The 26,522-nt window shown below is 40.4% G+C and overlaps 3 protein-coding genes across 4 annotated transcripts; 1 reads left to right on the top strand and 2 right to left on the bottom strand.

The window, feature by feature from the left end:
- Nucleotides 1–1,612: 1,612 nt before the first annotated feature.
- Nucleotides 1,613–12,440, bottom strand: aspa (aspartoacylase). Its single transcript, XM_078266445.1, has 6 exons — nucleotides 11,883–12,440; nucleotides 8,713–8,908; nucleotides 6,752–6,845; nucleotides 6,519–6,626; nucleotides 3,145–3,254; nucleotides 1,613–2,784 (listed from the first exon to the last, which is right to left on the bottom strand). Exons 1-6 carry the CDS (start codon nucleotides 12,122–12,124, stop codon nucleotides 2,593–2,595), a joined length of 942 nt encoding a protein of 313 aa, XP_078122571.1. The 5' UTR covers nucleotides 12,125–12,440; the 3' UTR covers nucleotides 1,613–2,592.
- A 2,129-nt stretch (nucleotides 12,441–14,569) lies between these two features.
- On the bottom strand, nucleotides 14,570–20,908 carry pho (phoenix). 2 transcript variants are annotated; one of them, XM_078265993.1, is made up of 5 exons: nucleotides 20,463–20,908; nucleotides 19,350–19,641; nucleotides 19,128–19,252; nucleotides 17,417–17,459; nucleotides 14,570–17,330 (listed from the first exon to the last, which is right to left on the bottom strand). In XM_078265993.1, the coding sequence occupies exons 1-5, from the start codon at nucleotides 20,648–20,650 to the stop codon at nucleotides 14,823–14,825; spliced, it is 3,156 nt and encodes a 1,051-aa protein (XP_078122119.1). In that variant the 5' UTR covers nucleotides 20,651–20,908; the 3' UTR covers nucleotides 14,570–14,822. The 2 variants fall into 2 exon arrangements, with proteins under 2 accessions (XP_078122119.1, XP_078122120.1); XM_078265994.1 differs by lacking the exon at nucleotides 20,463–20,908 and having other exon boundaries at nucleotides 19,397–19,475.
- A 593-nt stretch (nucleotides 20,909–21,501) lies between these two features.
- On the top strand, nucleotides 21,502–25,436 carry bkgd (beta-keto-L-gulonate decarboxylase). Its single transcript, XM_078266571.1, has 8 exons — nucleotides 21,502–21,658; nucleotides 21,759–21,857; nucleotides 22,785–22,858; nucleotides 22,950–23,051; nucleotides 23,515–23,691; nucleotides 23,974–24,123; nucleotides 24,771–24,887; nucleotides 25,012–25,436. The coding sequence occupies exons 1-8, from the start codon at nucleotides 21,592–21,594 to the stop codon at nucleotides 25,183–25,185; spliced, it is 960 nt and encodes a 319-aa protein (XP_078122697.1). The 5' UTR covers nucleotides 21,502–21,591; the 3' UTR covers nucleotides 25,186–25,436.
- Nucleotides 25,437–26,522: the final 1,086 nt, after the last annotated feature.

The raw sequence follows: 26,522 nt of genomic DNA, 5'->3' as shown, positions 1-26,522 counted from the left end.
CAATGTATCTTTCTATTCAATGAAACTACTCCCTAATGGCTCCATGAAGAGTTTTAATATGGTATTCTCTTGAAATATATTAAACTAAATTAATGTGTGCAACTCTCAGTTCTTTTAAATCAAAGCTGAAGTCTTTTCTTTTTGATGCTGTCTTTCTTTAAAAAAAAAAAAGTTAATTCCTATACTGCACTGTAACTTTTATTCTTGTGTTTTATATCTGTCTTATTCTATTTTAGCCGTTTTAATATTTGTAACAGTTTTTTTAACTGCTCGTTAATTTTTTATGTAAAGCACTTTGAATTGCCTTGTGGCTGAAATGTGCTATACTAATAAAGCTGCCTAGCCTTGCCTAGTATATTTGAGGTCTGTGGTTGTGGGACAAGGAAAGTAAAGTACAGGATAAATTGCTTGAATGACAGCATGCTGGCTATAATGTACTGACATGCACTGCACTGGTGACAAACTAATGAGCCAAAGATCCAGCTCTGACAGTCTGGAACTGGCTACTCCAGTTGGATATATGCTGCACCAGAGTGCACCGTGGAGAGATATACTCTGCCAGACAACAGAGAGACTAGAAGAGTATAAATACCTTGGTTCAATCACTGATCACAAGCTGACCTTTAAAGGAAAAAACCGACCGCATCATCAAGAAATGTCAACAGCACCTGTACTGTCTTCGGACAACGACTGCAGGTCAACAAGTCAATACTCCAGTCGTTTTACAACTGTTTCATTCAATCCACCCTCACCATCAGCATACTGGCATGGTTTGGTTCTCTGAGTGAGGTGAACCAATGTCCCCATCAACAGGATTATACAGATGAGGGGGAAGATCATTGGACAACACCAGACCACTCTCAAGGGCGTAACTTTGGGTTCAACATGTGGGGGGGTTTCAGATCTCCACTTTTAAGCAAAATTGAAATTTTGAGCATCAAACACTTTATTTTCTGCATTCTTGTGAATTTCTCTGCAATAATTTACAGTGCAAATGTCTTCAATTATGTAAAGGAAATTATATAAGGTTTTTGGAGTGGGTTGCACTGGCCAGTTTTGATTATTGGGGGAGTTGTAACACCCCCCCATCCCCACTGTAAATTACACCTATGCTCACAACCATCTTTGACAAACAGGAAAATCAGGAAAAGTAGACTCATCATATCGGAGCCCACCCATAACCTCAACAACAAGTACCATCTGTTACCTTCAGGGAGGAGATTCTGTTCCCGGCCCCTAAGATCCAAACAAGCCATGTCCACCTTCGTGCCAGCATCCATCAGACTGTTAAACAAATAATAACCACCCCCCCTCCCATCACTCCATACTTCGACCTATTCTCCCTACTCTCCCTTCTACTCCTACCCTCCTACCCTATTTATTTATTCTCGGGTATGATTATTGACTATATATTGTTGTATGTTGTTTCTGAATGTGCTTGACCACAAATGAAGTTCCCTCACAGGAAGAATAAAGTTCTTTTGATTTTGATTGAGAGGACTTCTATCAGTGGGTATGTGCCGCCCTCTTGTGGCTGCAGGTGCTACCCTGCATGACAAAACAAGCATGACGAGTAAAACAACACAGCTACAAACAATAAAATAGCACAGTATAGCATAGTACTATATTTATTGATTGGATCATTTCCACAGGACTTCAAGGACAGTGAACGTACTAATCATATATATATGGTACTACAAAAAATATTGCTAATTGAGAGATGAATTACAGTAAGACCACAGCGATACACTTTGACACAACAAGGACGTACAAATTGTAAGAAAGTACATGTGCTTTCAAAGATTCAACGAGTCCTATACATCACTTAAAACCAAACATACGGTACAATTATATTAAAATAGACACAAATATATTATTAGAAAACACGTTTCAAATTGCATCCCATTTGTTTAGGAGAACAGAACATACACAATTTCTTATCAAAATAATATCTTCGTATCCAACACATATAATCCACAAATTCCACTCCAAATTTGTTGTGCATTTTTTTTTCTGTAATCTCTATTAAGGCAACAATAGGACAGCACCACAGATGCAACCACTGGAGTCACAGGTAGGTAGTATCAAAGGCCACAAACACCCTCCCATTGACATTACAAATATATTTTCAAGAAGACAAACAACTACAGTCAAAAGTTGCAGGTTATGATCCAAAATGGCCGTCCTGAGCAGTAGTAAGAAACTTAAAGAGTGATGTATAATGATTCATAAGCCATCAATGATTAGGCCTGGCCTTTAATATTATAAAACTTAGTTGATTTAATGTAAATATATATTTTTTTAAATAACAGTATCATAAATACTTACCACAGCAATATACCAGTCTTCACATCAAAGACTTTTACAGTGACTCATTGCAAAACCTCCACAAATGTTCTTTGCATAGTTAATAGATTTTCTGATAGTAAATGCATAGAAAACTAAATCAGTGTGTAAAAGATGGTATCTAGCCATTATGTGAGGAAAGTCTGTCATTTGCTAACAGAACAAAGTGCAAAAATCTATACACAGATTCTTTTTTTTTGTGGCTAACACATAATAGTGATCGCCGTTAGCCTTACGAAGCAGTTTTCATACTTTTCTGATGGCACTCGCTACCAAGGCTTCTCGCCTGGTGGTTACAAATGCCTGTTGTTTTTCATAATAGGCTGCCTCATTAATAAAAGTGGGATAGACGGTGCCCGAGCCATGGTAGTGGATGGTCTTTCCATCAAATGTTTGGAACATAGGGTCACCGGGGTTCAGCGGTTCCCAGTCACAGTCCTGAAACAACAAGCAATAACCACGGGGGAAAGTAACTTGAGTACGTTGCTCAAACTAAAATAATATATTCTCACATTCACCAAAGATCTTTTCCTCTTTCATAATAACTCATGTTTACAGGTTCAATAGGTCCGATATATGGACGGTGAAGGCAGCTGTAATTCTTTTGGCCATTTTAGGTCTTTATTTTGACAGGACAGATGAAGACATGAAAGGGGAAAGAGAGGAGGAATGACATGCAGCAAAGGGCCCCAGGTCGGAGTCGAAACCACGACCGCTGCGTCAAGGAGTAAACCTCTATATATGGGCGCGTGCTCTACCAACTGAGCTACCCGGGTTCCTGACTATTCAAACTTTTACCTGCAGATTGGGGTGCACCATGGCAATGATGTTTCCATTGGCATCCCTGGGGTAGTCAATCCTCTCCAAGACCCGGAAAGCTTCCACTGTACAGGGAGGGAACTCCATGCCTGAACAAAACACAGAAAACAACATCCCTAATACTGTTAGCACCCTGGAAAATCATGTATTCCAAAAAAGGAGGACACTGATGTAATATGTGTCTTAATAATGTATAAGGCAATCTGAATCCTGATACAATTCTGGCTAAAAATGTAAACAAGGTGAGAATAAAAACAATCTAAGCTAACAAAAGAGAAAGGGAAAAAAACTAAACAAACTCCTGTCCGCTGTGATCCCAGATAAGAATGCACTTTTCAACTGATTCAAAAGAGGAATCAAGGTTTTCCCCGAGATCCTGGCCAGAAACCTCCCTTCATGTGAACATAAGTACCATTTTTATCCAAAGAACAAAAACTGCAGTCTAGTTATGATCTGACCCTCATTAAATGTAGTCTACAAGAAGAAAAATACATTCTGTGCATTTATGTTTGAGATGACACGACAAAAATGTGCTCTTCCAAACCGACTTCCGAACAAGACCAGAGTTAGAAGACTTCAATATACATCAATATCAATATACGTATACGAGACAATGCCTTGGGAGCTCTCTCTCTCTCTCTCTCTCTCTCTCTCTCTCTCTCTGAAATAACACTAAACAAACGATGGGTTCCTACATTCCCTGTCCATGGGACTCACTCCGCAGGCTGTCATGGCAGCGCATAATTGCAAAAACAAAAAGAATGTGCTCCCTGGGAGATTATTTTAGATTTTTTTTTGTAGGTCCTGAAAAAAAGCAAAGGCCTGAATTTTCTAAAATATCAGCTATGGATACCCCCACTGCTCCACAGAGGAAATTGGGTTGAGAGAGTCTTAATCAGGACATTAAAAGGTGCTGTAGGTAGGATTGTGAAGATCCAGGGACTTAGCCAAAAATGTTTAACATCGACAACAGTCCCTCCCCCCTTTCCGCTAAAGCCCAAAACGGTCTCCTAAGCCCCTCCCCCCACAAGGGAGAATGAATACGTGTGCATGAGCAGTGATTGACACGCTTTTAGACACCCCCCCCCCTGGCCCTGATTGGTGCATCTGAACAGGGAGATGTGGATTTTTGCAAATCACCCTACAGGCTGTAGGTGGTGCCAGAGTAGCCGGATTTTGTTAATGTAGTTCTACTGGAACATAGGGTCAGTTTCAGCAAATATGACAGAAAGTTAGTTTTATAAGGCTTACCTACTGCACCTTTAAGATTATGCGGCTTTCTGCAATGCATGCTGAAGAAGTCAGTTAAGCCTCAGATACATGGTGCCTAATCCACTTGGTGGAAGAAAAAACTCTCAGTACTTTCAGTTGTTTTAAAAAAGGACACAATCAATAAGAACAAAACCATAAAACCAAGACTAGTGAGACTGTCAATGCTAACATGCTGATGCTAAGGAACTAATCATTTTTACCATGTTCACAATCTTAGTTTAGCATGCTTATATTTGCTTATTAGAACTAAACACAAAGTACAGCTGATAGACATGTATTTAATCATAAATCTAATCAAACATTTGACTTAAATTGTCAGGGGATCACCAAAGAATGGCTGTACAAAATGTAATCTTAATCTGTAAAGTAGATGTTGAGATAATTCACAGGATATTTGAAATCTGCTGGTGCCGCTAGCGGAAAAGTCAGGAGATCACCAAAATCATTGGGAATTATCATTTGGGCAAATTTATATCTGACACCAAAGTCAGTACGCTTCATCCTTTGGGGACCATGAATGTCTGGACATAATTTCATGGCAGCCCAATCAGTAGTTGTTGAGATATTTAGCAATGTCCCCAAAGTGGTGGACTGACCGACCAACAGACCGACATCACCATCCATAGAGCCATGACGCTAGAAAGGCAAATAACAGAAAAAATAAATAAATAAAAATACAAGAAACAATAACATAAAAGTGGGCCACTGTGAGGTGATGTGAAAAATGCTGTATACTGTAAAAAATTAAACACCACAACCACAAGATTGGCGGTTTGATCCCAGGCTCCTCCGGCCACATGTCAAAGTGTCCCTGGGCATGACACTGAACCCCAAGTTGCTCCCAGGAGGCTGTATGTAATAGACGTCCACTGCTCCGAATACTTAGGATTTCACAACATTGTACGTGTATTGTATGTGACGAATTAAGAATAAAGTTTTGTTTTAAAGTTTTTTTAAAGTTTTTTATGTGGAAGTATATATTCAAAAATAATTACCAAGCATAATCAATCTATGGATGGTTGTTGCTGTGTGATTTTAAAGTGTCTGTATAGTTAATCTCATACACTGTATAGCTACATTATAGTACTTTGATAAAGTCTGTTGAACAAGAAGCTGGAAGGTTCCACACAGTGCCAAATTGGCCTTTTTCAATATCAGGAACAGGATGTGCAGTGCTTTTTTGGCAGAGCTTGGACATTAAGTAAGTCGCTTTACCACTAAGATTAAGACTACTAAACTGTATTGGTATGCAAGTGGCAGCTCAGAGCAAAAAAAGGACAAATGTTCCAAAGGTTTCCTCACTAGATCTCAGTGATTGTTATTCTACAGAGCAAGTCATTTTCAACTGTAACAGCAATTCAATCTCTTATAGGTAAACGAGTTGTTTCTTCATGCTGCTCAGCTCCAAAGTGCAGGGACACCGATTCATCACCATGCCTGGGCATTCATCAGCACCAGCGCGGCCCCACGACAGAAGATTACCACACCATTGGCAGCCAGACTCTAACAACAAGCAGGCCATTCAACAGCAGACCAGGCAGGGGAAAGCAACAGACTGCAGCTCACACTTGGCACAGACAGCTTGTTTACGTAAAAGAGGAAGGAAAAAGTCGCCTTGCGCCTAAACATTGCAAACACTGTTCCGTGCCTTTGGGAAGAAAAGTGGCAGAGCGGTGGCGGGATGAGCCAGATGCTGATATATTTAGAGATCCTTGTGATCTCTGAGTGTAGGTAGGTACATCTGCATGAATCAGGCTGCCACCCATGGGCGTTTTGTCACAAAATGTTTCTCGTCAAGATGATGCTGACAAACAGGAAGGCTGACAGAAAAAAAAAACAACTTCTCATTCTATTAGATAACACATATGAATCACAGTATTAGTCGTCCCTGAGTCAGAATTTAAGGGTCACTTTAATACACTATAGAATTTCCAGAAAACTTTAAGAATCATGTTTGCCTTAATCTCAACTGCTTTGGCATAATCCTTTCAAATCTTTGGACCTGTTGATGAATGCCGTATAAATGTGGTGTGTTATAGCTTCAAATTCTACGCTGCTATGGCATGCCTGCCCTACTGTACCTTCATTAAACAGTTCGATGAAGTCCAGGGCATGTTTCAGTATTACCCTCATAGCTTCAAAGATGTTGCTCCTCAAAACACCTTGAGGCTGAGGACCCACTTCCAGACCTGCAATGAAACAATCAGAAGCCACATATGCAAAGGTTAAACTATTATCTATCTACTGAGGGAATGTCTTGGGAATATTTGAAATATTGTCCACAGAGCAATTTGGCTAGACTTGAGAGACTCACCAACAGGGTGCTTGGCAACAGAGCGTGAAGTGGAATATTTCAAAAGCGGATGTTCATTCAGCAGAACAAGACAACTGGCTGGAGCGATGGCTTTCTGCAACACAAAAGCAAGAGCTCAGCTGCAGATTTAAACACACGTTTACACAGCCATACGCTACACTTCATCAGCCAACGCTGTCTTAAGCAAACCTAACCGTGAGCTTCAGGGCTCTGCTCGACGGTACGGAAAATTAAATCTGCACCAGCTCACGTCGGAGCAAATGTGCAAACACATACAATAACAAACAGAGAGACAAACAAAATGACCATGTGCATCAATCAAGTTTACGTCAGTGGTTTGTCCTGCTAAAGTAAATGCACAAAATCATTTTCAGCACAACAATTCTGATTCTTGTCTCCCTAATTAGCATTGTGGGCCTTCATCATCATCAGCCTAATAGTTACAAAAAACTTCGACTATGACCTGCTGAGCTTAAGCTGTCGATGGTTCAAATAATAGCAGAGTCTTTGTTCTGATTTGTTTTGACTGATGTCTCTGAATCAGTGGGGGAGCTGAGTCGCCATTTCTGAAGTCAATCTTCTATTTACTGTATGTATCTCTGTGTAGCATTTGTTTGTTTTTAAAGTTCAAAATCATATTCCTCTATCTCTCACATTCACAAAGAGTATGTTGCTTTTGGCTGCTCTTTGCCTCTCTGGTGTTGCTCTGTGTGCCTTCGTTTTGTGTTGAAAAGCAAGAAGAGGGACATCATTTGCAAGAATATTAAAACTATGTCACGCAATGTGAGAGTGCCCCTCTTCCAGTTCAAGATTATGCATCGCTTCTATTGGACTCCCTCCAGATTGTTTAGACTTGGTTTGAAAGACACTCCAAATTGTTGTAAATGTAAGACAGAGGTCGGCCAATTACTTCATGTCCTATGGTCCTGTGATAAAGTCCAGGAATTTTGGACCGGGATACATGATAACCTTTGTTGGATGTTCTGGGAGATTGATCAATCCTAAGCGGAACAGATAAGGACATAATAAGAGCTGGGTCTAAACTAGTTTAATGATAGCCAGAAGGATTATTTTAAGAGGATGGAAGAATGAAGGGGTGCCGTCAACCCAGGAGGGGGCTTGTGAGATGGCTAGGGTGGCGGCGTTTGAAAAGATGTCATATAAACAGTTTGTCAGGTTGGATGTCTATACTAGAAAATGGGGAAGGTACCTGAGCTTTCTGGAGGGCTCCTAAGCAGCTCTGTGCTGGGGAAAGACGTGTATGATGGGCTTATGGTGCTGCCATTTATACATACGTTCAATGGTTTATAGTGTGTCTATTTTGTTATTATGCTGTTGTAGGGTCTTAAATATTGTGGTTCATGTGTCATCTTTTCTTGATTTTGGTCTTGGTGGGCGCTGATGAAGGGGGGGGGGTATGTTTTGTGTGTTCTGTTAAAACAATTAAAAAAAAATGTTAATCATAACAAAGAAAAGCAAGAAGAGGAGTGAGAGGCCTAGTTCATTATAATCCAAACTGGTAAGCAAGCTAACTTAATGTCAACAAAGTGAGATTTGTAAGGTTTTATAGTAATTATTCAAATGTGTTTTAAAACAAAAAATGGTGATTTACCGTGTTCGAAATACTATATATCATCTTTAATGGTTGTATATGAAACAAAAAAAGCAGGTGTCAGTGTTCTCAGGCACAGAAGGGCAGATAATGACTAACGAAAACCGGCTGGTGTATTTGGATGGTTGATCTTTTAAATGAGTTTGTTTAACACGTAAAAGGTAAACTGATGATTATATTATCAACATAGGTTAACTGAACCTTTACAGGGAGACATTCGAGTAAAACATTTACTTTTAAGCACACACGATGAGACACCAGAGACCCCCCGCCCCCCCACAGTCGCCACCTTTCACTTTGTGTGTGCCGTAAAGTTTAAATATTAAAATTTGCTCGTCGAGGCTGTCACCTTGATGTAGTGCATCATCTGCAGATTGAAATGGTCTTTGGAGCTCTCCAGGATCAGAGTGCAGCCCATGTTGGACGTTGTGTTGTGGAGGTCAAAGATAACATCGTAAGCGTCTGGGCTTTCTTTGGGTCCGAATATCCTGTTGATCTCCTGGGCTCTCTGCACCTCGTAGGGCAGGTTATCTCCTCCCGGGGCACTGCAGGACGGACGGACGCACGCATGCACGCACGCACGCACACGCGCACACACACACACACACACACACACACACATTCACACACACAGAGACACATTCACACACACAGAGACACATTCACACACACACACACACACACACACACAGAGACACATTCACACACAAACACACACACACACACACCTTATCAGACAATTCTGCTGAAGGAGCAATGAGCTATGAAGCAGCTTAATGATTGACACGAGGCTGTCTACTTGTCCTACATGCCCTGTAACACTTCCACCTATCTTTTGGCCATAGTGGAAAAAATCTCTATGATTAACAAGTTAACACTGTAAGAGCAAAAGCCAGAAAAATACACAAGAATTCCCTGTGTCTGTGTTGAACATAGGGTTCGTATTTAGTACAGTTCCTCACATGTGGATAACCGTAAACCATTAATAACTGATGATGCCTTGATAATTACCATGATCCACCTAATCTGTTAATGTGTAAAGTCGTGGCAGCCATTAAGTAATTCTACATTGGAATACAAAAGTTGGATTCAGCTGGACAGGGGCCCTCTTTGAGAGTGTTAAAAATAAACTGAAGCCACCTTCTCCAAGTCTTGCATGTCTGCTCTCAAGGATCCTTGAGAGATTTGTTGTGTTGCCAGGCTGAACTTGCTTTCCCCCCCACGCCAGACAGACGTTCTACACATTCTGAGCAGAGAATGAGAGCTGCCCTTTTTTTTTTTTCCTCTTAGCTCTTTTAAAGCATTTCAGAATAACCACTGGTCTAGGACATTCTCCAAACTACTGTAGAATAGCACCTCTGCAGTGCATATTGTCTCACCTCCCTCACATCTGCTCTTTAGACCCCATTTTCAGCAAAAAAACTGGCATTGTCCGGACTGGCAGGACATTAGTACACAAGCACAGTGTGAACTACAGCTGATGAAGTGGTCTCAGCTGAGAGGACCCACAGGCAGTACATGTTAGACTGACAGCTCTGCTTTTCCTATTTACATTGGAGAAAAGGACACCATGAGCTGTTTTTAGAAAGAGTGTCCAAGTAGTTAATCTTCTTATACGTTGCCTTCAGAAAAGCCAAACCATATGTGTTTAACAAGCTCTTTAAAGGTCATTTCAAATGTGCAGGATGAGGCAGTAACAGTAACTTCCCCCATACAGTATGATTTGAGCTTCTACCATCATTTCAGTAAATCAACGTAAAACATTTTAAAGGGAAACATTACAACAGAACTTGAAAATATCACAAATAAACTATATGTGAAATATGGTATACATCATAGGAAATGCTGTAATAATAATACTATTAAACACATGTATTGTCACTCAACTGTACAGTTGGATACTCACTATCCAAAAGCACATGCCAATATTCTCATAACAGGGGATTTAGAATAAAAGGCCAAGATTTAGCCCATATCAAAAAAATATGATGGTGATAAGACTACAAGAATTACAACTTCCCCTGGGGTTCCAGAAACACAATATCCTTGGGAACGTTATTATAGTGAGATACAATGTTATCATTCAACCACTGCTGTGTGTGTTCATGCACACCACACAATGAGCCAGCGTTTGCGTAAGACTTCATCTTCCGCTATAATGCACACGAAGAGGGACGAATCTTAATTCAATTGCAGCTCGGTCACATTTTGCTCACGTTTTTCCTGCTGGCTGACAGTCGACTCAAGTCTGGGAGGAGGGGACACGCTGCTCTGCTTTTATTGGCAAGGGGGCACAGGGGGAGATATGGCTGATGGTAAACACACATAGGCTACACACTGCCTGAGATAATAACAGTTTGATATATATGTGTTTTACTGTAGGAATTGCTAGAACTGTGTAAATCCTATTTTACAAGGCATGCTATAATTTAGTCTACCCTCTTTCTTCCATTTAATCCATCCGCTATATAAATGCAGTCCATTTGCCATATACTGTTGTTTTTCATTCTATTGTTATACATTCTCTAAGCAAGAGATCATATTTCCCCGATTTGTCTGGCAGAGCACACAGATTTTATTTAATAATACATTTTCCAACACATATCCATTAGCTGATCTTTAATGATTCAACATTGAACCCCAGTTAGATCCTTGATTTGAGTCATTTCATTCGCCAAAAAACAGCCCCAACAAGAACATTTACCGACAAAAGCTCAAAATGTACTGAGCAATTTTTAAATCAACTGGGTCAATTCTGTAGGAGTAGGCCTACATTAAAGTAGGCTACAATGCCTGCAAAATGGTCAAAAACATCACAAAATGCATATTAAATTTGAAATGTTTGACTTCCTGTTGATTTAAGTTTATGGCTCCAAGAGACTTTTTTTTTTGTAATTATGGACGTATGCCTACCAAATTTCATACATCCAGGTGAAACGTACTGTGAGGGCTACTTCATTGAAAGGTTGTAGGGGGCGCTATCGAGCCAATTTGCCACACCCGAGCACCCTATCAGATGTCCATTATCACCACTTCTCATGTGTGTAAAGTTTCATAACTTTCCGATCACCTTTAGCCTCTCAAAATTGCAAATTATTTGGCTAAATAAAAAACATAAAAAAATAAAAAACAACAACAGCGATTTCAATATCAGTAGCGTTAGAAAAGTGGCTGACTGTCAGTCACTGTGGTACAGTTCGGTGTAGTTAGCGGCCAGTGCCGCCAGGGCATCGGCTCACGCCTATGTACCACAGTGGCTGACCATAAGCCACTTTTCAATCTCGGCAATAGGGCATTCGCCCCCCCCTACGTTGTCAGTGCTCGGGCCCTATAATCAGTAACATCACATAGGAGCCTGTTGTTAAATGAGAATCGGTTTTGTGGATCTGTGCCATGAAAAGTTTCCATTCAACATGTGTGACAGCAGCCATGAACAACAACAACAACAACAACAACAACAACAACAACAACATCTAGATCCAGCAGCGACACTGTAGCCTACATGACAGCTGTGTTTACCTGAGGTTTTCTGGGGTGAAGGCTCGGTTCAGGTCCGTGTCCACATATCTGGTGCACTTCTCCACAGCCTTCGGGTTGGTGATAAAAGGTTTGGTCTCGACCCCTTTTCGCTGTATCTCGGCGCTATTCTTCACCCACAGGTTGACAAGCGTCACGCCTGACATCTCGTTTCCGTGGGTCCCTCCAAAAATAGCGACTCTCCTGGCTTCGTTCAAACACGCGCTGTTGTTGCAAGAAGACATGTCTGGATGGTAAAAGTATGCTGTCTGGACGAAGACACGCTGGTGGAGCAGAGGAAAAGTTTACAGCGGAGCTTCGCAGTCTCACTGTTTAAATGCCTGCTGTGGCTGCGCGCTTACGTAACGTGCCCGCTGGCTTGTTGTGCTCAGTCACCGTGCGTAAAATGAGTTGTGCACGACATCTCCAGTTGCAGGCAAAACTCGGTTGTCCCTTCCTTTTGTTTACCTATCACTGTCACACTCAGGGAAAAGATTAACTACTCGTTTCCGGTGATGTTCTTCCAAAATAAAATGTAATCAAACCAATGTTTCAATGTAGCTAAGCATTAACAGGTACTCTTTTAAGGTAGACTTGTCGGGATAGAGTACTTCCGGTCATGGCCTTCAAAGTAAAGCCATTTGACATGTTTAAAAAATAGAATTTTTAAAGCCAAAACTGAAAATACAGCTTTTTTTTGTTTCCTTTTTCTTCCCACAAAGTCCATTCCATGATATGTACAGCTACATCCTACGTTATACAGCAGACTAGGACTGAAACAAGTTTTTAGTACCTAAAATACAGTAACTTGTATTCATATAACTGTCATTGATTCCCCTTATTAAATGTATAGCATTCAGAAATGCAGATAGATAGGAACGGACAAGTAGGATGATTTTTTTAAACTTATAGGACACATCTGAACTTTGCAAAACAGAAAGTATTTAGCATGTTAGTCTGCCAAAAACACAAAACATAATCACAAATGACATCCCAGAAATCATACCTACTTTCTTGAAAAAACATTCTTGGAAATGTTTTACCTAAAGCAGAGGCACTGTGTTACCTTTTAACCCCATTAATGGTTCTTACCTATGGTGCACTTTGTTCCAGCTATAACAAACACTGATAGTCACTAAAACTAATCAGCTCATTTGCAATAAAAGGCCACAGGTTGCTATAGTGTTGGAAATGTCTCCTTACAGTAAAACATTGACCTTTCCAAAAACAGAAAACTATCTAACCATCATTTGCACATATATTTTCAATTTTAATTTCTCTAGACTTTTGCACTGTTTATTGTTACTGTGTGGACCAAATTTTCAAGACAAATTCCTTGCATGTGCAAACCTACTTGGCAATAACACTGATATTCTGATCATCATAAACTGTTTGAATCTTAAACGCCATTAACAGAACAAGGTTAGAGTTTGTCAGAAAAGTGTTTTACCTAAGCATTAATTATTTCAAATCATCAAAGGGAAAGGTCTATCATCTCTACTAAAGGTGCAGTGGCAGGGCAAAACATGGGCAAGGATAAGGAAAGATACAACTTGCCCCTACTGTCAGACAGTGAATGGGCCAAATGGCCATTAGGTGGCAGGCTTGGTGTTCAGATTTGGTTAACAATGCGGTTAAATTAAAAACATTCTAAACTGATTCAAGTCATTTCTGAGGTTTTGTTTCACATTCAAGAGTGATCACAAACAAATTGATTACACTCGTTTAATGTAGTTTTAATTTATAAACTTGTGACATGGTCCTTCAAATGTAACGAAAATGAAATTGAAGCAAAGAATTCTGTTACATATCTAGGTATTACACTGGACCAGACACTGTCAGGATATTCCATTGTAGAGAAATTACTGAACAAGAGTGCCTGCAAATTGAAATTCTTATACCGTAATACAAGGCAGTTTGACTCCAAAATAGAAAAAAACTCCTCGTCTCAGCACACATTCAATGTCATTTTGACTATGCATGCTCAGCATGGTACAGCGGTCTGACGATGAAAACGAAAAACAAGATGCAGATTATGCAAAATAATATGATCCGCTTCATACTGTCTAAACCTTCTAGGTATCATGTGGGAAGAAATGAGTTTGAGGGTTGAGTTCTTGCCTGTTAAGCTTAAGGTTGAACAACTTAAACTCAATCATATGTACAGTATTATTAATGGTGTAGCCCCAAAGTATTTGGGATTTCAGATTTTGATGGCGCACACTCAACATACCTATGAGACTAGGGCCAGTGTCCGTTCATGTAAGGTGCCATGTGTGAATAGTGATGCAAGAAAATCCTTTTTTTATACAGGAATTATTTTATGGAATAGTCTTCCACTTTATATCAAAATGGCAGCAACGAAAAGGGATTTTAGATATAAAGTTAGGGTCTACTTGTGGAATAAAATAGATAATTAGGGGAAAATAAAATAAGGGCAACTTATTGCTTTGTAGCTCATGGTGTTTTATCTGGTATTTTGAGGTGTAGTTTTTTTATTTTTTTTTATTGTTTTAACCTCAGAAGGACTGTATGTGTTTGCATGTGTTGTATGTCCTGTTCTCTTACATCAGGGACCATGTTGGAAAAAAGTGTTTCTCGCTTTTACATGTTATTCCCCCCCCCATTGGATACCCCCCCCACCCCCTTGTTGTCTTTCTATATCCATAAATAAACCAAACCAAACCCCGTTATGTTCATATTCAGGAGCTTTATTAAAAAAAGAAAGAAAAACTAATCATTATGGTGTGTTGTTACTTTTTTCAGTCCATCTGAACACCAAAAAGGTTGAGAACTTTGTCAGTAAAATGTTTTGATACAAAACAAAATGCATTAACAACTGAATTGTCCCTTTTTCACTCGATCCATCTAAAAAAAAGATAGAGGGCATCATTTTAGTTAGTTATTTATCTATCTACAATTCGGCCAATCAGCAACTTCATACTAGCAGTCTGTAAGGAAGTCCTCACTTGGATTAAGCAGTCTCCGCTTGACCTTTCTTTGCTTGTTTTTCATGATATTGTCTGAAGACGACATTTCCAATTTTGAGAGCGACGTCTCAGATATGATGGGGCTGCTGGATATGACGCTGGGGACAGTTGATTGCTCATTTCTCTCCTTTTTGTTTTGTCTGGGCTCTAACTCAGCCGACTTGGTCAACGATTTCCCCTCAAGCAAAACATTATCAGTGGATTTAGTTTTTTTCTTCTTTTTCTTGTCGGCCATATCATTCAATGCCTGATTTCCAAGTGTCTCTGGAGATGCTGAAGCGCGTTCAACCAGATTGGTCGCTTGGTCACAAGTACTGCTATCATGAAGAGTTTCAGCACTGCCACCATGTTTGCTGTTTTTCTTGTGAGAAACTGGGCGACAGCTATTCAGTGTAGATCTAACTGATTCAGCATCGTCAGTGGCAGTTGGAGGACCCTCTCGTATCAAGTGGCATGGCTCGTCTTTACACTTCTTCTTCTTCTTTTTCGACATCACAGCCCCTTCAGTTGGAGAAAGTCCCATGTCAGCTGTACTTTCCAATCTTTCCGTGGGGGTTACTGACCTACTTTCGTTTCCCGTCCGTTTCTTTTTCCTTTTCAACCCCGTGTCAGTGAGTTCAAGCAAAGCACCCTGACATGTTTTGTTTGGATCCTCGAAATCCACACTGTGCTGCTCCACCGACATCTTCCTCTTCTTTTTTGTGACCCCATCATTAAGTTGCTCCAAGGCACCGGCGCTGACGACGGGGTTTTCTGCTCCCCAGACACGAGAGTTTCGTTCCCCGTGTGCCAGCGCATCGTTTTCCTCTGAATCAGCAACGAGGAAGGACGAGGTCCTCTTCTTGTCCTTTTCCTTTTCCTGCATAGACACAGAATCATCGCTTTGCGCCACTGTCTCTTCTGACATGTTCCTGCTCAATATTTTACCAATTTTCTTTTTCTTCTTCTTCTTCTCCTTAGTCACCATTTCAGCATTTTGATCGTCAAGACCCTCCTTTGTTTTCGGGGTATTATTTACGGTTTTTTTATTTTCTTCAGGAGCGTAAAAGATATGTAACCCCTCAAAGATAGTTTTCTTCTTCTTTTTCAGAGACGTCCCTGAACCTTTAGCTAAAGTGACAGAATCATCAATACAAAAGCTCACATCTACACCCTCTTCTCCATCTTGAGTGGCATCATTAGAGGATGACCGTTGCTTCTTTTCGTGCTTTTTCCTTTTGACACAACTGGACTCTGATGTTTCATGAGAAGCTGCGGCATTTTCCAAACAATTCCCTGATTCCTCTAACTGTTGTGTTGACATTGGCGGCGAATCTAAAGTCCTATTCGATGCCTCCTCCTCCTCTTCACATTGCTGTGTAATTACAAGCCCCTCTCCTTTTTTCTTTTTCTTCTTCCGTTTCTCAGCATCGTCATTTAGGGGTTCGGCAACTGCGCCAGACTGTAAATGCTCAACATCCTCACCACTTCTCCTCTTTTTCTTCTTCTTCTTCTTCTTCTCCTTGCCACCATCCTCCATGTTACAGCTCACTGAAAACACAGAATCCTCCGCTCTCACATCAGCCTCTAAGTTTCCATCAACTTCCTGTCTAACATCTGCTGAAGACTTATTCTCTTTTCTCTTCTTCCTCTTGAGTTTTGAATCGGGCACGTCTCTCTCCTCCTGTCTCAGTATTTTATCATCACGGGACTCCTTCTCCATTCCATTGTTTTCATTCAATTCCAGCTGCTCACTAGTCTGCGCTGCAGGAGTCTCTGCCCTATTATCCTCAGACAGGCTGGGGGTCTCTTCTACCTCCATGTTCACAGACGTTGCAGCATGCAGACCCGCTGGCTCTTCCCGACTCTGGCTCTTTCCTTTGTCTACACCTTCATGATGTCCCTTTTTCTTCTTTTTCCTCTTTTTTACCTTGGTTTCATTGCATATGCTGTCATTGTTAGAGTCACTTATAAGACCTGAGAGACTGTGGAGGAGATTTGGGCTTCCAGGTCCGTCCCCGGCCTGTTCTGCCTGGAACAGATCTTCTACGTGGGAAGCATCAGTCTGAGGCTCTGTTACAGCGGTGGATGCTTCTCTGCCCTTTTGAGCGGGGTGCCTTCTCTGCGGCTTTCGCGGCTCACAAACGGCAGCATCATTGTCATTGTACAGCTCTTCCTCGCTTGCTTTGTTTTCTCGGGGGAGGCGTCTCTTTGTCTTTGGGGTTTTATTTTGTGCAGGAAAGTTTCCGTCACTTGTTGCGTGTTCATCATTCCTCTCCCTCTGGTCCCAAACTCTGCAAGAGGACTCTCCATGATCAGGGGTCTCTGTATCCGAAGACATTGGTATGACCTTTGTTTGTCTTCGTCGTGATGTTTCTTGTCTGGCATTACTAGCGTCCCTCCTCCTCCTCTGTTGTTTTAACTGCTTGCACCAGGTTTGTTGGCGCTTTGCTTTTGATGGTGCCACAAAATGTTTCCTCTCCTGTAGGATGACACACAGATTATAGCCAACGTCACAAAACAAAAAAAAAATCCTATGAGGTCCAAGATCTTTAGCAGCGTGCTTACCACCACTTTCATGTCTTCATCTTCGGACCTCTCTTCGTCTTCTCTATACCAGAAAATATGTGTTTTATTATCAGACTTTATTTGCATTGCACTTTTCATGCATGTTAGTGTGATTCAAAGTGCTTTACAGGTGACCGAAAAGCTTATAATAACACAGTGCAAATGGGGAAAAAAGGAGAAACACCCCGCCCCCCCAATAAAATATAACAAACACAACACAATAAATGATTAAATAAAATAAATAATGGCCATAAAGCGTTCTAATGAAAAGAGGTTAAAGAGGTTGATTTAAGGTTTACATTTTCAAATATTAACACTTTATCTCCTGATGACACCCACAAGGGCTAACATGTGTATGGATTAAACAGTAGTGGCCCTCACATTGATCCTTGGGGAACCACAAGTTATTTTACTCTGAATCTATTGCGACAAAGAACTCTCTGCCTGAAAGATACGGAGGCAAAACTGTTAAAAACGGCTACAGCCTGACCACTGTGATCCCTCTGTAACCCTTACCCAGTTAAAGTTTTTGTGATCAACTGTATAAAACCCACTCGGATCAAGTAGCACCAAAAACATCAGTTTAATCTGGCATCTAGATTTCCTGATCTCAACTTCTTTTATGAGGGCTGTCTCTGTACTATGTAAAGCCAGAAAACTAGACTGACACATTTCTAAATGATTGTTGTAGTTAAGAAAATGACTACGTAGACCAGTTTCTCCAAAATTGTAATTAAAAATAGAGGGTTTTCACGACGCGTCATCAGACCAGAAGTCGCCATATTGGAGGAACAGGCACTGAAGTAGATCCCGAACGCCGTCAAGGACAATGGTTAATTATTGCCGTGTTTTAGGTTGTACCAATAGGTCAGACCGAGAAAAACATTTGGAATATTATTGACTTCCAAAAGTTATTAAAAAAACCAGGTAGAGGAATGTCAGAAGTTATCAGAGGAAAGGAGGCGCTTGTGGTTGGCAAAGCTCAACCAGGATCTATGAGGGAAAACTCTGTCTTGTTCGGTCTTTGAATTGGAAAAAAAACAAAAAAAAAAAACTATTGCATTATTATTATTGTATCGCAATGATATACAGTTAAGGTTAGGTTGATTAAAGACGTTATTGCATTACTTACTTTGGCCTTCACAACACAACGGTCGTTGATGATGTTGGTACTGCGTCTCCCTCACCCATCCACACACCATCTGGTTATAAGCCTACAAACCTTTGTAGGATTTAAGGTCTTCCGCTGTGTATGGGCTCGGCAAGAAAACCCGGTAGTTGACTATATCGGGATATGCAACTGAAGGAAGAATCACCGGGTCGCCATGGATCCAAGAAGAGGGAGCCAACTCGTAGGGATCTGCACCGCCAGTAGACGGTAATTTCTCGAAATACCGCGCCTTTTCTTGTGGTCCAAGTCCTTCCCTATATGCCTTTGCATCTTGGACGCGTTTTGATGAGCTTTTCTGTTGTTTAGACATGAAGTATTAAAGTATCCAAAGCGCACAATACTCCATTACTCCATTCAGTTGTTTACACCGAGTGCCTCCAATATGGCCGCGCATCCAGGTTACGCCCAGAACGCAACGTCGGTGAAAACCCTCTATAGGGGGATTATAGATAAGTCTGTTACTGTGTGTTGGTGGACCTAGGCTACTTTATCATACATGTAACTGCAACAAAGCATGATTATTCCTTAAGATAAACTTACTCTGACAACGGAGATAGGTCCTGTCCATCCATGTCAACTGTTGGTAAAGATGATTCCAGATGCTCTCTTTGATAGCCCTGCCACAGCTCTCTGACACAGTTAAAGAAGCCTCCCATCACATAATGCTGCAAAAAGGAAACACTTTAGCACTAAAGAACATTTCCAAAGTTTTACAACAACAGCCAGCAAACAAATGTGTATTTAGGTATTGGTTATCCTTACATGAAGGCTTGTGTTCTGGACAGCTAACAGAGTGCTTCTGAGCTTACACTTGCGCTTTGCGAGGAAAGGGAAATGGTATTTTGGCACTGTGTATTTCTTTCTTCTCCTCTCTTTGTCAGTTTTGGATTCTTCGTAGGAAGAGGACGATGGACTGTCTTCACTTCTAGACAGTTCTTCTTCTAGATCCCTGGGAGATATGGGGGTTGACCTCAAGCTGTAGTGGCGTCGTCTTCTTGATCTCACAGCCTCAGGTACTGACTTCTGAGTTAAGAAGAGACTGTCTCCTGAGTCACTGCAGAGACACAATTATACATTGCATACAGTAAGTGAAACTGGAGCATGTTATGGGAGGAGCTGTATCAACATTGTGACATGTGATGATGTGTATGTCTCTGATGTGGACAATTTGTGTTATGATGGAAGGCAGGTTGGTCATGTATTCAACATGCCTGGTCACTTTGCACTTTATTGTGGGTATTTGTAGCTTTTCGTCAGCTTGACGCTTTTTAGACGTTATTGATGCTGTGCTTTGTACACTGGCAAATGTCAAAGTTGCTGAAAGTGGGTCACTAGTGACTATTGTTGGTCTTCTAGCTAGGGCTGGGCGATATGGAGAAAATCAGATATCACGATATTCTTGACCAAATACCTCGATATCGATATTGCGGCGATATTCTAGGGTTGACAATTGGTGCTTTAACAAAATATCTTCACACTTAGATTTTAGATAAATAATCATCAGTAACGTGGACATAATGTCTAAGTGGGGAAAAGGCAAATAATAGAACAGCTAGAACAGTCTGGTAGGTTCAGAAAAGTGCATCACTTTACTGTAATGCAGCCTTTAAACAAGTAAAAGACAACACTTATGTCATATCACGATATCCAAAATCTAAGACGATATCTAGTCTCATATCACAATATCGATGTAATATCGATATATTGCCCAGCCCTACTTCTAGCCCACTGGTATTCAGGTCACCCCCCCCCCATCTCCTTCTGTATTGTATGTCTAGGTTGTTTTTCATTGTATGCCTTGCTGTAAAACCAATTGCCTTCCGGGGACAAACTTAAGTTGAAAGTTGAAGTTGTGAGGTACAGGTACACCCATACCTTTCTGCCGGTCCATTAGGTACTTTATCCTGTTTGTTCTGTCCCACTGAAGACTCAAGATACCGCGATATTTTCTCCACATAGTCTGGAGGGGATGTGTCCAGGACAGCGTGGTATGACTCCGTTGATACAACTTCAGCAATGGAATCAGATTGAGTCCGAGTTAGAGAATTAGGCACCCCGGCCATTGTGTAGCTTAGCTAAAGAAGGTCTTCGTTGGCAAGAAATAGTAAGAACATTACATCCCGCGTGATGCCTCCAACCAAAAGATGCTCTAAATGTGTTAGTTGCATCCAATTAAAGGTCGTTTTTAGATGCATAAGGATATGTATTAACTGAGCATCTCGCTAATGTCGTATAGCAATGTGTGGCTGCATCAAAACAAAGTTAAAAACAGAGCAGTAGACACTACACGTGTGATTGAATTTCAACCAGGAAGTGCTTTAACGTCATCAACGTGACGAGTAATCATGAGACCAACCATTTTAGAGGCGGCAGAAGTCGCTCAAAGAAGCAAGAGATTTCTCTGTTTGTACTTCCGTTTTCGACTGCACCTATTCCTACGGTGAACACGAGGGATTCTTAAAGTCCATGGTTATTCTTTTTTTCTCACACAAACAAATGAAATTGATGTGCAAAGTCATTTATATTATATAACCCTGGAGAGGGAAACAATTGATTGTTTATAAATAATGAAATGAAATAATGTAATTGTCATTACAAGAGGATATAAATATATTCTATAAGATATATACAATAGTTGTTTATATTGGTCGTTTAATTTAATATGAATATAATTCTCTACATTACCATACTACACTGTAGATTCATTTTATGTTTAAGAATTGTAATATGAAACCAACAACTCATCAAGATAAGTGTGCCTTTTATACCTCCGGAAAACTGATTTATTACAATACCGCTATGAATAAAATATATGTATTTAAATGTAGACAGTTGTGCTAATAAACTGACTGCATAGACGAGATTGGACTATCTGGGATTGGAACTATCTTGTTAGTATTTACTCTTTGGTTGGTCTACTGTAGATGTTCTCTGCTCGCTTCAATCAATCGTCTCTTCCTGCACAGCTGCCAGTCTGCTGGTACTTTTACCTTCATGTACAGTTATGGCAGGTACCAGCAAAACTGAAAAGGTTCGCCTGCACGCCCCAGATTTAGAGGAACTGCGTGGTGGTGAGGACTTCAGCTTATATACAGGCAAAGTGTCACAGGCGTGTTTATATAACAGGATGTTCATAAAACGAGACTAATAACGACTTATTGCTGGTTGCAGTGTTACAAGCAGGACTGGAAGACAACTTTGCTGAAGTTCAGGTGAGTGTTGTGGAGTGTCCAGATCTCACCAAAGAGCCCTTCCAGTTTCCTGTCACAGGTGAGAGTCTATCAAGTAACGTACACTGAATTCTTTCACAGTTTGCACAGCTTCCAAAAACTTCCAAACACATCTACTGTAGTTGGCTGAATATTAATATTAAAATATAAAATATAATTAAAATATTTTAAAAAATGAAATCCCTCATGCATGCGTAATGTGTGTGTTTTAGTCCATTCAGGCTCAATTTGACACAATGTTAACCCTTACACCCCCAGGCCAAGAACTGCGTTTTGTAGGCCTGCTAACGTTACTTCCATTTATCAGCCTCTCAAAGTCTCTCATTAGCTTCAAATATGGATGTATTGCACATGTTCTTATTTAGAATAACCAGGCTTATTAAAAATGGAAATTTATTTCACATAAAAGATGTATGATGGTTTATATCTATACTCGCCTAGAAGAACAATTGTTACAAAAAAGCATTTTTATCAGAATTGTGACATTGTCAAATATGACAGCTCATTACATAACAGCAATACAGCTAATCAGGGAATAACTGTGAGGTCAAAGTAGTTTTTTATCCTGGTTTTACTCAAACCACGCCACTTACCTTAGTGCCATAACCAATAAATAACTGAGGTATTCAGTGAACTTCCACATTAAGTAGAATGGGACACAACCTAACTTTGATACTCACATATCAGTTGAATTACCATAATAACACCCAAGGATGGGTTAAAAGCAAGCATGATAGCGCACCAGGGCTAATGATATCTTGACTGACAGTGAGATAGACCAATAAGTTTGTGTGCAAGTGTTCCTTAAGAAGTGGTTAGGACACCAGTGTTCAGATGCAGATAATCTATTGAAATACTGATTTAACAAACTATATATATATATATATATTTGCGTGTGTTGGACATTGGAGGCCTACCTGATTTGTGTCATGTTGTTTTTCACTACCTTTCTTTCCTCATACCGTAGGCTTGTGTGGAAAGCCTCGCATCACTGATGTTGGTGGAGTGCCGTACCTGGTCCCCTTGGTTCAGAAGCACAAGGTATTTTTTTTTACGAGAATAACGCGTGGAGAAAATGATCACTAGCCTGTAGTGAATGGGATTATTATATTGTTGTCTCGTCTCATCCCAGGAATACAACATGAACACCCTATCAAAGGAGCTGGAGCTGCCAGGAGCCTTCGTCCTCGGTGCAGCAGGTGCTCCCAGCAGAATTGTTGGAATGAATGCAGAGGTTAGTCATTTTTACATCACACCACCAATTTGGACTGGAATATCTTCACTTAGGGTCTTGCTTTATGAAGGGTGCAGCTTAGCAGTCCTTTTACCTGGAGTGGAAGCCTCAGATATCATCTCGCATAGCATGCAAAACGATGATCTGTTAAAGCAGTGGCCAAAAAAAGAATAAAAACTGGTACCAGAATGTCAGATAGTTTTTTGATGTTTTTCCCAGCATGTCTGACTACAGAGTAAATATTGGATTTGAAAATAAACTTTGGGTGCTTGTGGGTTTGCTTTCTGAAGTTTGGACTGGCAAGCAAGAGACAAGTTGCTTTGCAGTAAAGCAACTGACTTGATTCGTGAAGGGGTCACTGGCTATGTTAAATGGTGGAAAAATAGAGAAAAAGCACTTGAGGAAAGTTCGGAAAACAGTTTTGTAACCCAGAAGCTGACGGACTAAATATTCTCGTCTACAGCTGATGCCTCTGGTTCTGACCGAAGCAGAGGGAAGGCCTGCAGTGAACAGCAGCTATATCTCCTCCATCAATCCAGCTGATGGCCAGTGTCTGCAAGAAAAATACAGTAGCAAATTCTCTGACTGCAACTTCGGACTGCTCGGCAATCTGTACGCTTGTGAAGGGAAGTCTGGAAAGGTAATGATGAGTGTTATCTGATCAAACAAGAGCTGCAGCTTTTTTGTCTATGAGAAGGAATGATGGTGCATGCATCTTCAAAAATGCATTGGCAAATAATGAACATCTCTGGTTATATATGAACATAAGCACAATTATCTGCAAGTTAGGAGCCTTGCTGAAGTTGCTGTGCGTGAACTTCAGCCCCATCACGTGTGTGTGCCCAGCATTAGAAGGGATAAACATTAACAAAAGAAACGTGAGTGCAAAAGCGGCTCCCTGTTCACCCGTGTGCCTCTCCAGGTCCTAGAGGTGCGGGCCAAGAAGAGAACAGGAGGCCACAGTCTTGTGACAGCTATGAGGAACACGCTTGAAACTCACTACCCTGATAAAAGCCTGGCTCTGGGAGGCACCTTCATCATCCAGAAAGGAAAAGCTAAAATCCACATCATGGTAAATATCAGTGGGGGAATGTAACTAAGTACATTTACTCAAGAACTGTACTTAAGTACAAATCTGAGGTACCGTACTTGTAATTTACTTGAGTCTTTTCTTTTCATGCCACTTTCTACTTCTACTCCACCACATTTCAGAGAGAAATATTGTACTTTTTACGCCACTACATTAATTTGACAGTTACTAGTTACTTTACAAATGAAGATTTTTGCACACAAAACACATGTAGTTTGTAAACTACGATGTTTTATTATAAATTAAACTACCCAACAATATAACGGCCTACAAGTCCAGCTGAAATAATTAGCTGAATAATCACTTAGTTGATTGACAGAACTGTTTGGATTGTTTCCAGTTTCTATAATGTGATGATGTTTTCTGCATTGATTACTTTTACTTGTAGTACGTTAAGTACATTTTCCTGATGATACGTACATACTTTTACTGAAGTAACATTTTCAATGCAGGACTTTTACTTGTAAAAGAGTATTTTTATCAGTGTGGTATTAGTAATTTTACTGAAGTTAAGGATCTGAATACTTCTTCCACCACTGGTAAATATTTGTCGTGATACGGAATGCATGATTGATAGTTACTGACAGTTATATGCGTTGATTCATTTCCTTGTATATGCTCATCCATAGCCAAGAGAGTTCTCGGTGTGCCCCCTTAACACCAACGATGACGTCAACAACTGGCTCAAGCACTTTGAAGTCAGCGCCCCCCTCATCTGCCAGTCAGTGCTGGTATCCAGAGACCCTGTAAGTAAAGCACACGCACTCATCTCAGTGAGGCAGAACATGAGTTTATAGCACCAATCAGCAGTGCTTCAGCAAAGTAGGCTGCTTTGTCGTGGTTCTGTTCATGTGTTTGCTGCGTATCCAGGGTTTAGACCTGCGTGTAGAGCACACCCACTGCTTCAGCCACCACGGAGAAGGTGGCCACTACTACATAGACACCACACCCGACAGCGTGGAGTACCTGGGCTACTTCATGCCTGCGGAGTTTGTCTACCGCATCGACAGGCCCGAAGAGACCCATGGAGTTGGACGGGACTGAAAGATGAATGAATGAATGAATTAATTGTGTTTGCAGCAGCACAGCATCTCTTGATAATCTAAATTAATCAAGCAGCGTGTGATTTATTCTAGGTTATATGTATTCTAAAACTGCATAAAAACTTAAATTTTCTCATAAATATGCATCATTTCTGTAAATCTTTGCTCTTAAATCACATCTCTGAAACGTAGTGTACATTTCTTATAAACAAAATCACTACATTTCATGTAATAAAAACAATGTTGAATTTGGATTGTCTTGGCTGCTTGTTCACTGGATGCAGTAGTAGCATGCAACACTCATTAGGTCAGAATAGCCCAAGAATAGTACATCTAGGTCCTTGAACTATATAGTTGCCTGCCAACTCCATCATGATTAAAAAAAAAAAGTTGTGCAAGAGAGACCAGAGCAGACAGTTGCAGTAATGTCCATGTACTGTTTGCACAGAGAGAAATCCAGGACAATCTTTTTTAAAGGCCCTACACACTAGTGATGGCCAAATGAAGCTTCATGAACAATTTTGTTTATTTTCTTAGCCCACTAGATGGCGCTCTCTGTTCAACAAACGGTTGAAAGCACAATGAATTGCCATTCCTTGAGCCTTTTTCTTTAAACCAAGAGCGCCATCTAGTGAACTCAGAAAATAAAGAAATGGTTCACAAAGACTCATGAAGTTTCATTTTGCCATTACTACTACACACCCACGGTCCACCCAGACAGGTGTTTCCACTTATTTGTTTAATTACACCTCTTTTTAGGACAGTGAGGGGGGGACAAAGTGTGCTTGTTTAATATCGCCCTAATATCTCACAGTTGCATTTATTGAGGGGTGAAAGCAGAGGTCTAATCAGCCAGAAGTGAACACACCTGTGCTGGTATTTAAATAGCGATCTGGTGAAAAAATAAATATTCAATAGAAGCTACATTTGTGTGACCGTGTAAGTGTAACCCTCATCCTGGGTTTGAAGCTAAACTTGACTTCTGTGTTTCACATTATTATGAGAAGCCACAAATTGACTGTCAACACTGGACACAACGTTATTACAAATAAAGTTTTCCCTAGAGAAAAATGACCACATCTACACTGGTGGAACAATGTATGTTGGTTATAAAGGCTCATTTAAACCACACATTTTGGTTGATCGTTCTGACTTCCAAGTCACTTTTGTTAAGAAAGCATTATAAACCCCATCAAAAAAATGAAAACTGGTGTCAAGAAATTGGTTATAGAAAACAAAACATTGAAATGTGGTACAGTTATATACAATAGAACTGGACTAGCAGCAGTAATATTACATGTTGTCATTGTTATAATGAAAACCATTCTGACATATTGA

Source organism: Sander vitreus, chromosome 13, assembly GCF_031162955.1.
Source record: "Sander vitreus isolate 19-12246 chromosome 13, sanVit1, whole genome shotgun sequence".
Taxonomy (NCBI): Eukaryota; Metazoa; Chordata; class Actinopteri; order Perciformes; family Percidae; genus Sander; species Sander vitreus.
This window is presented reverse-complemented; position numbering and strand designations above follow the sequence as displayed.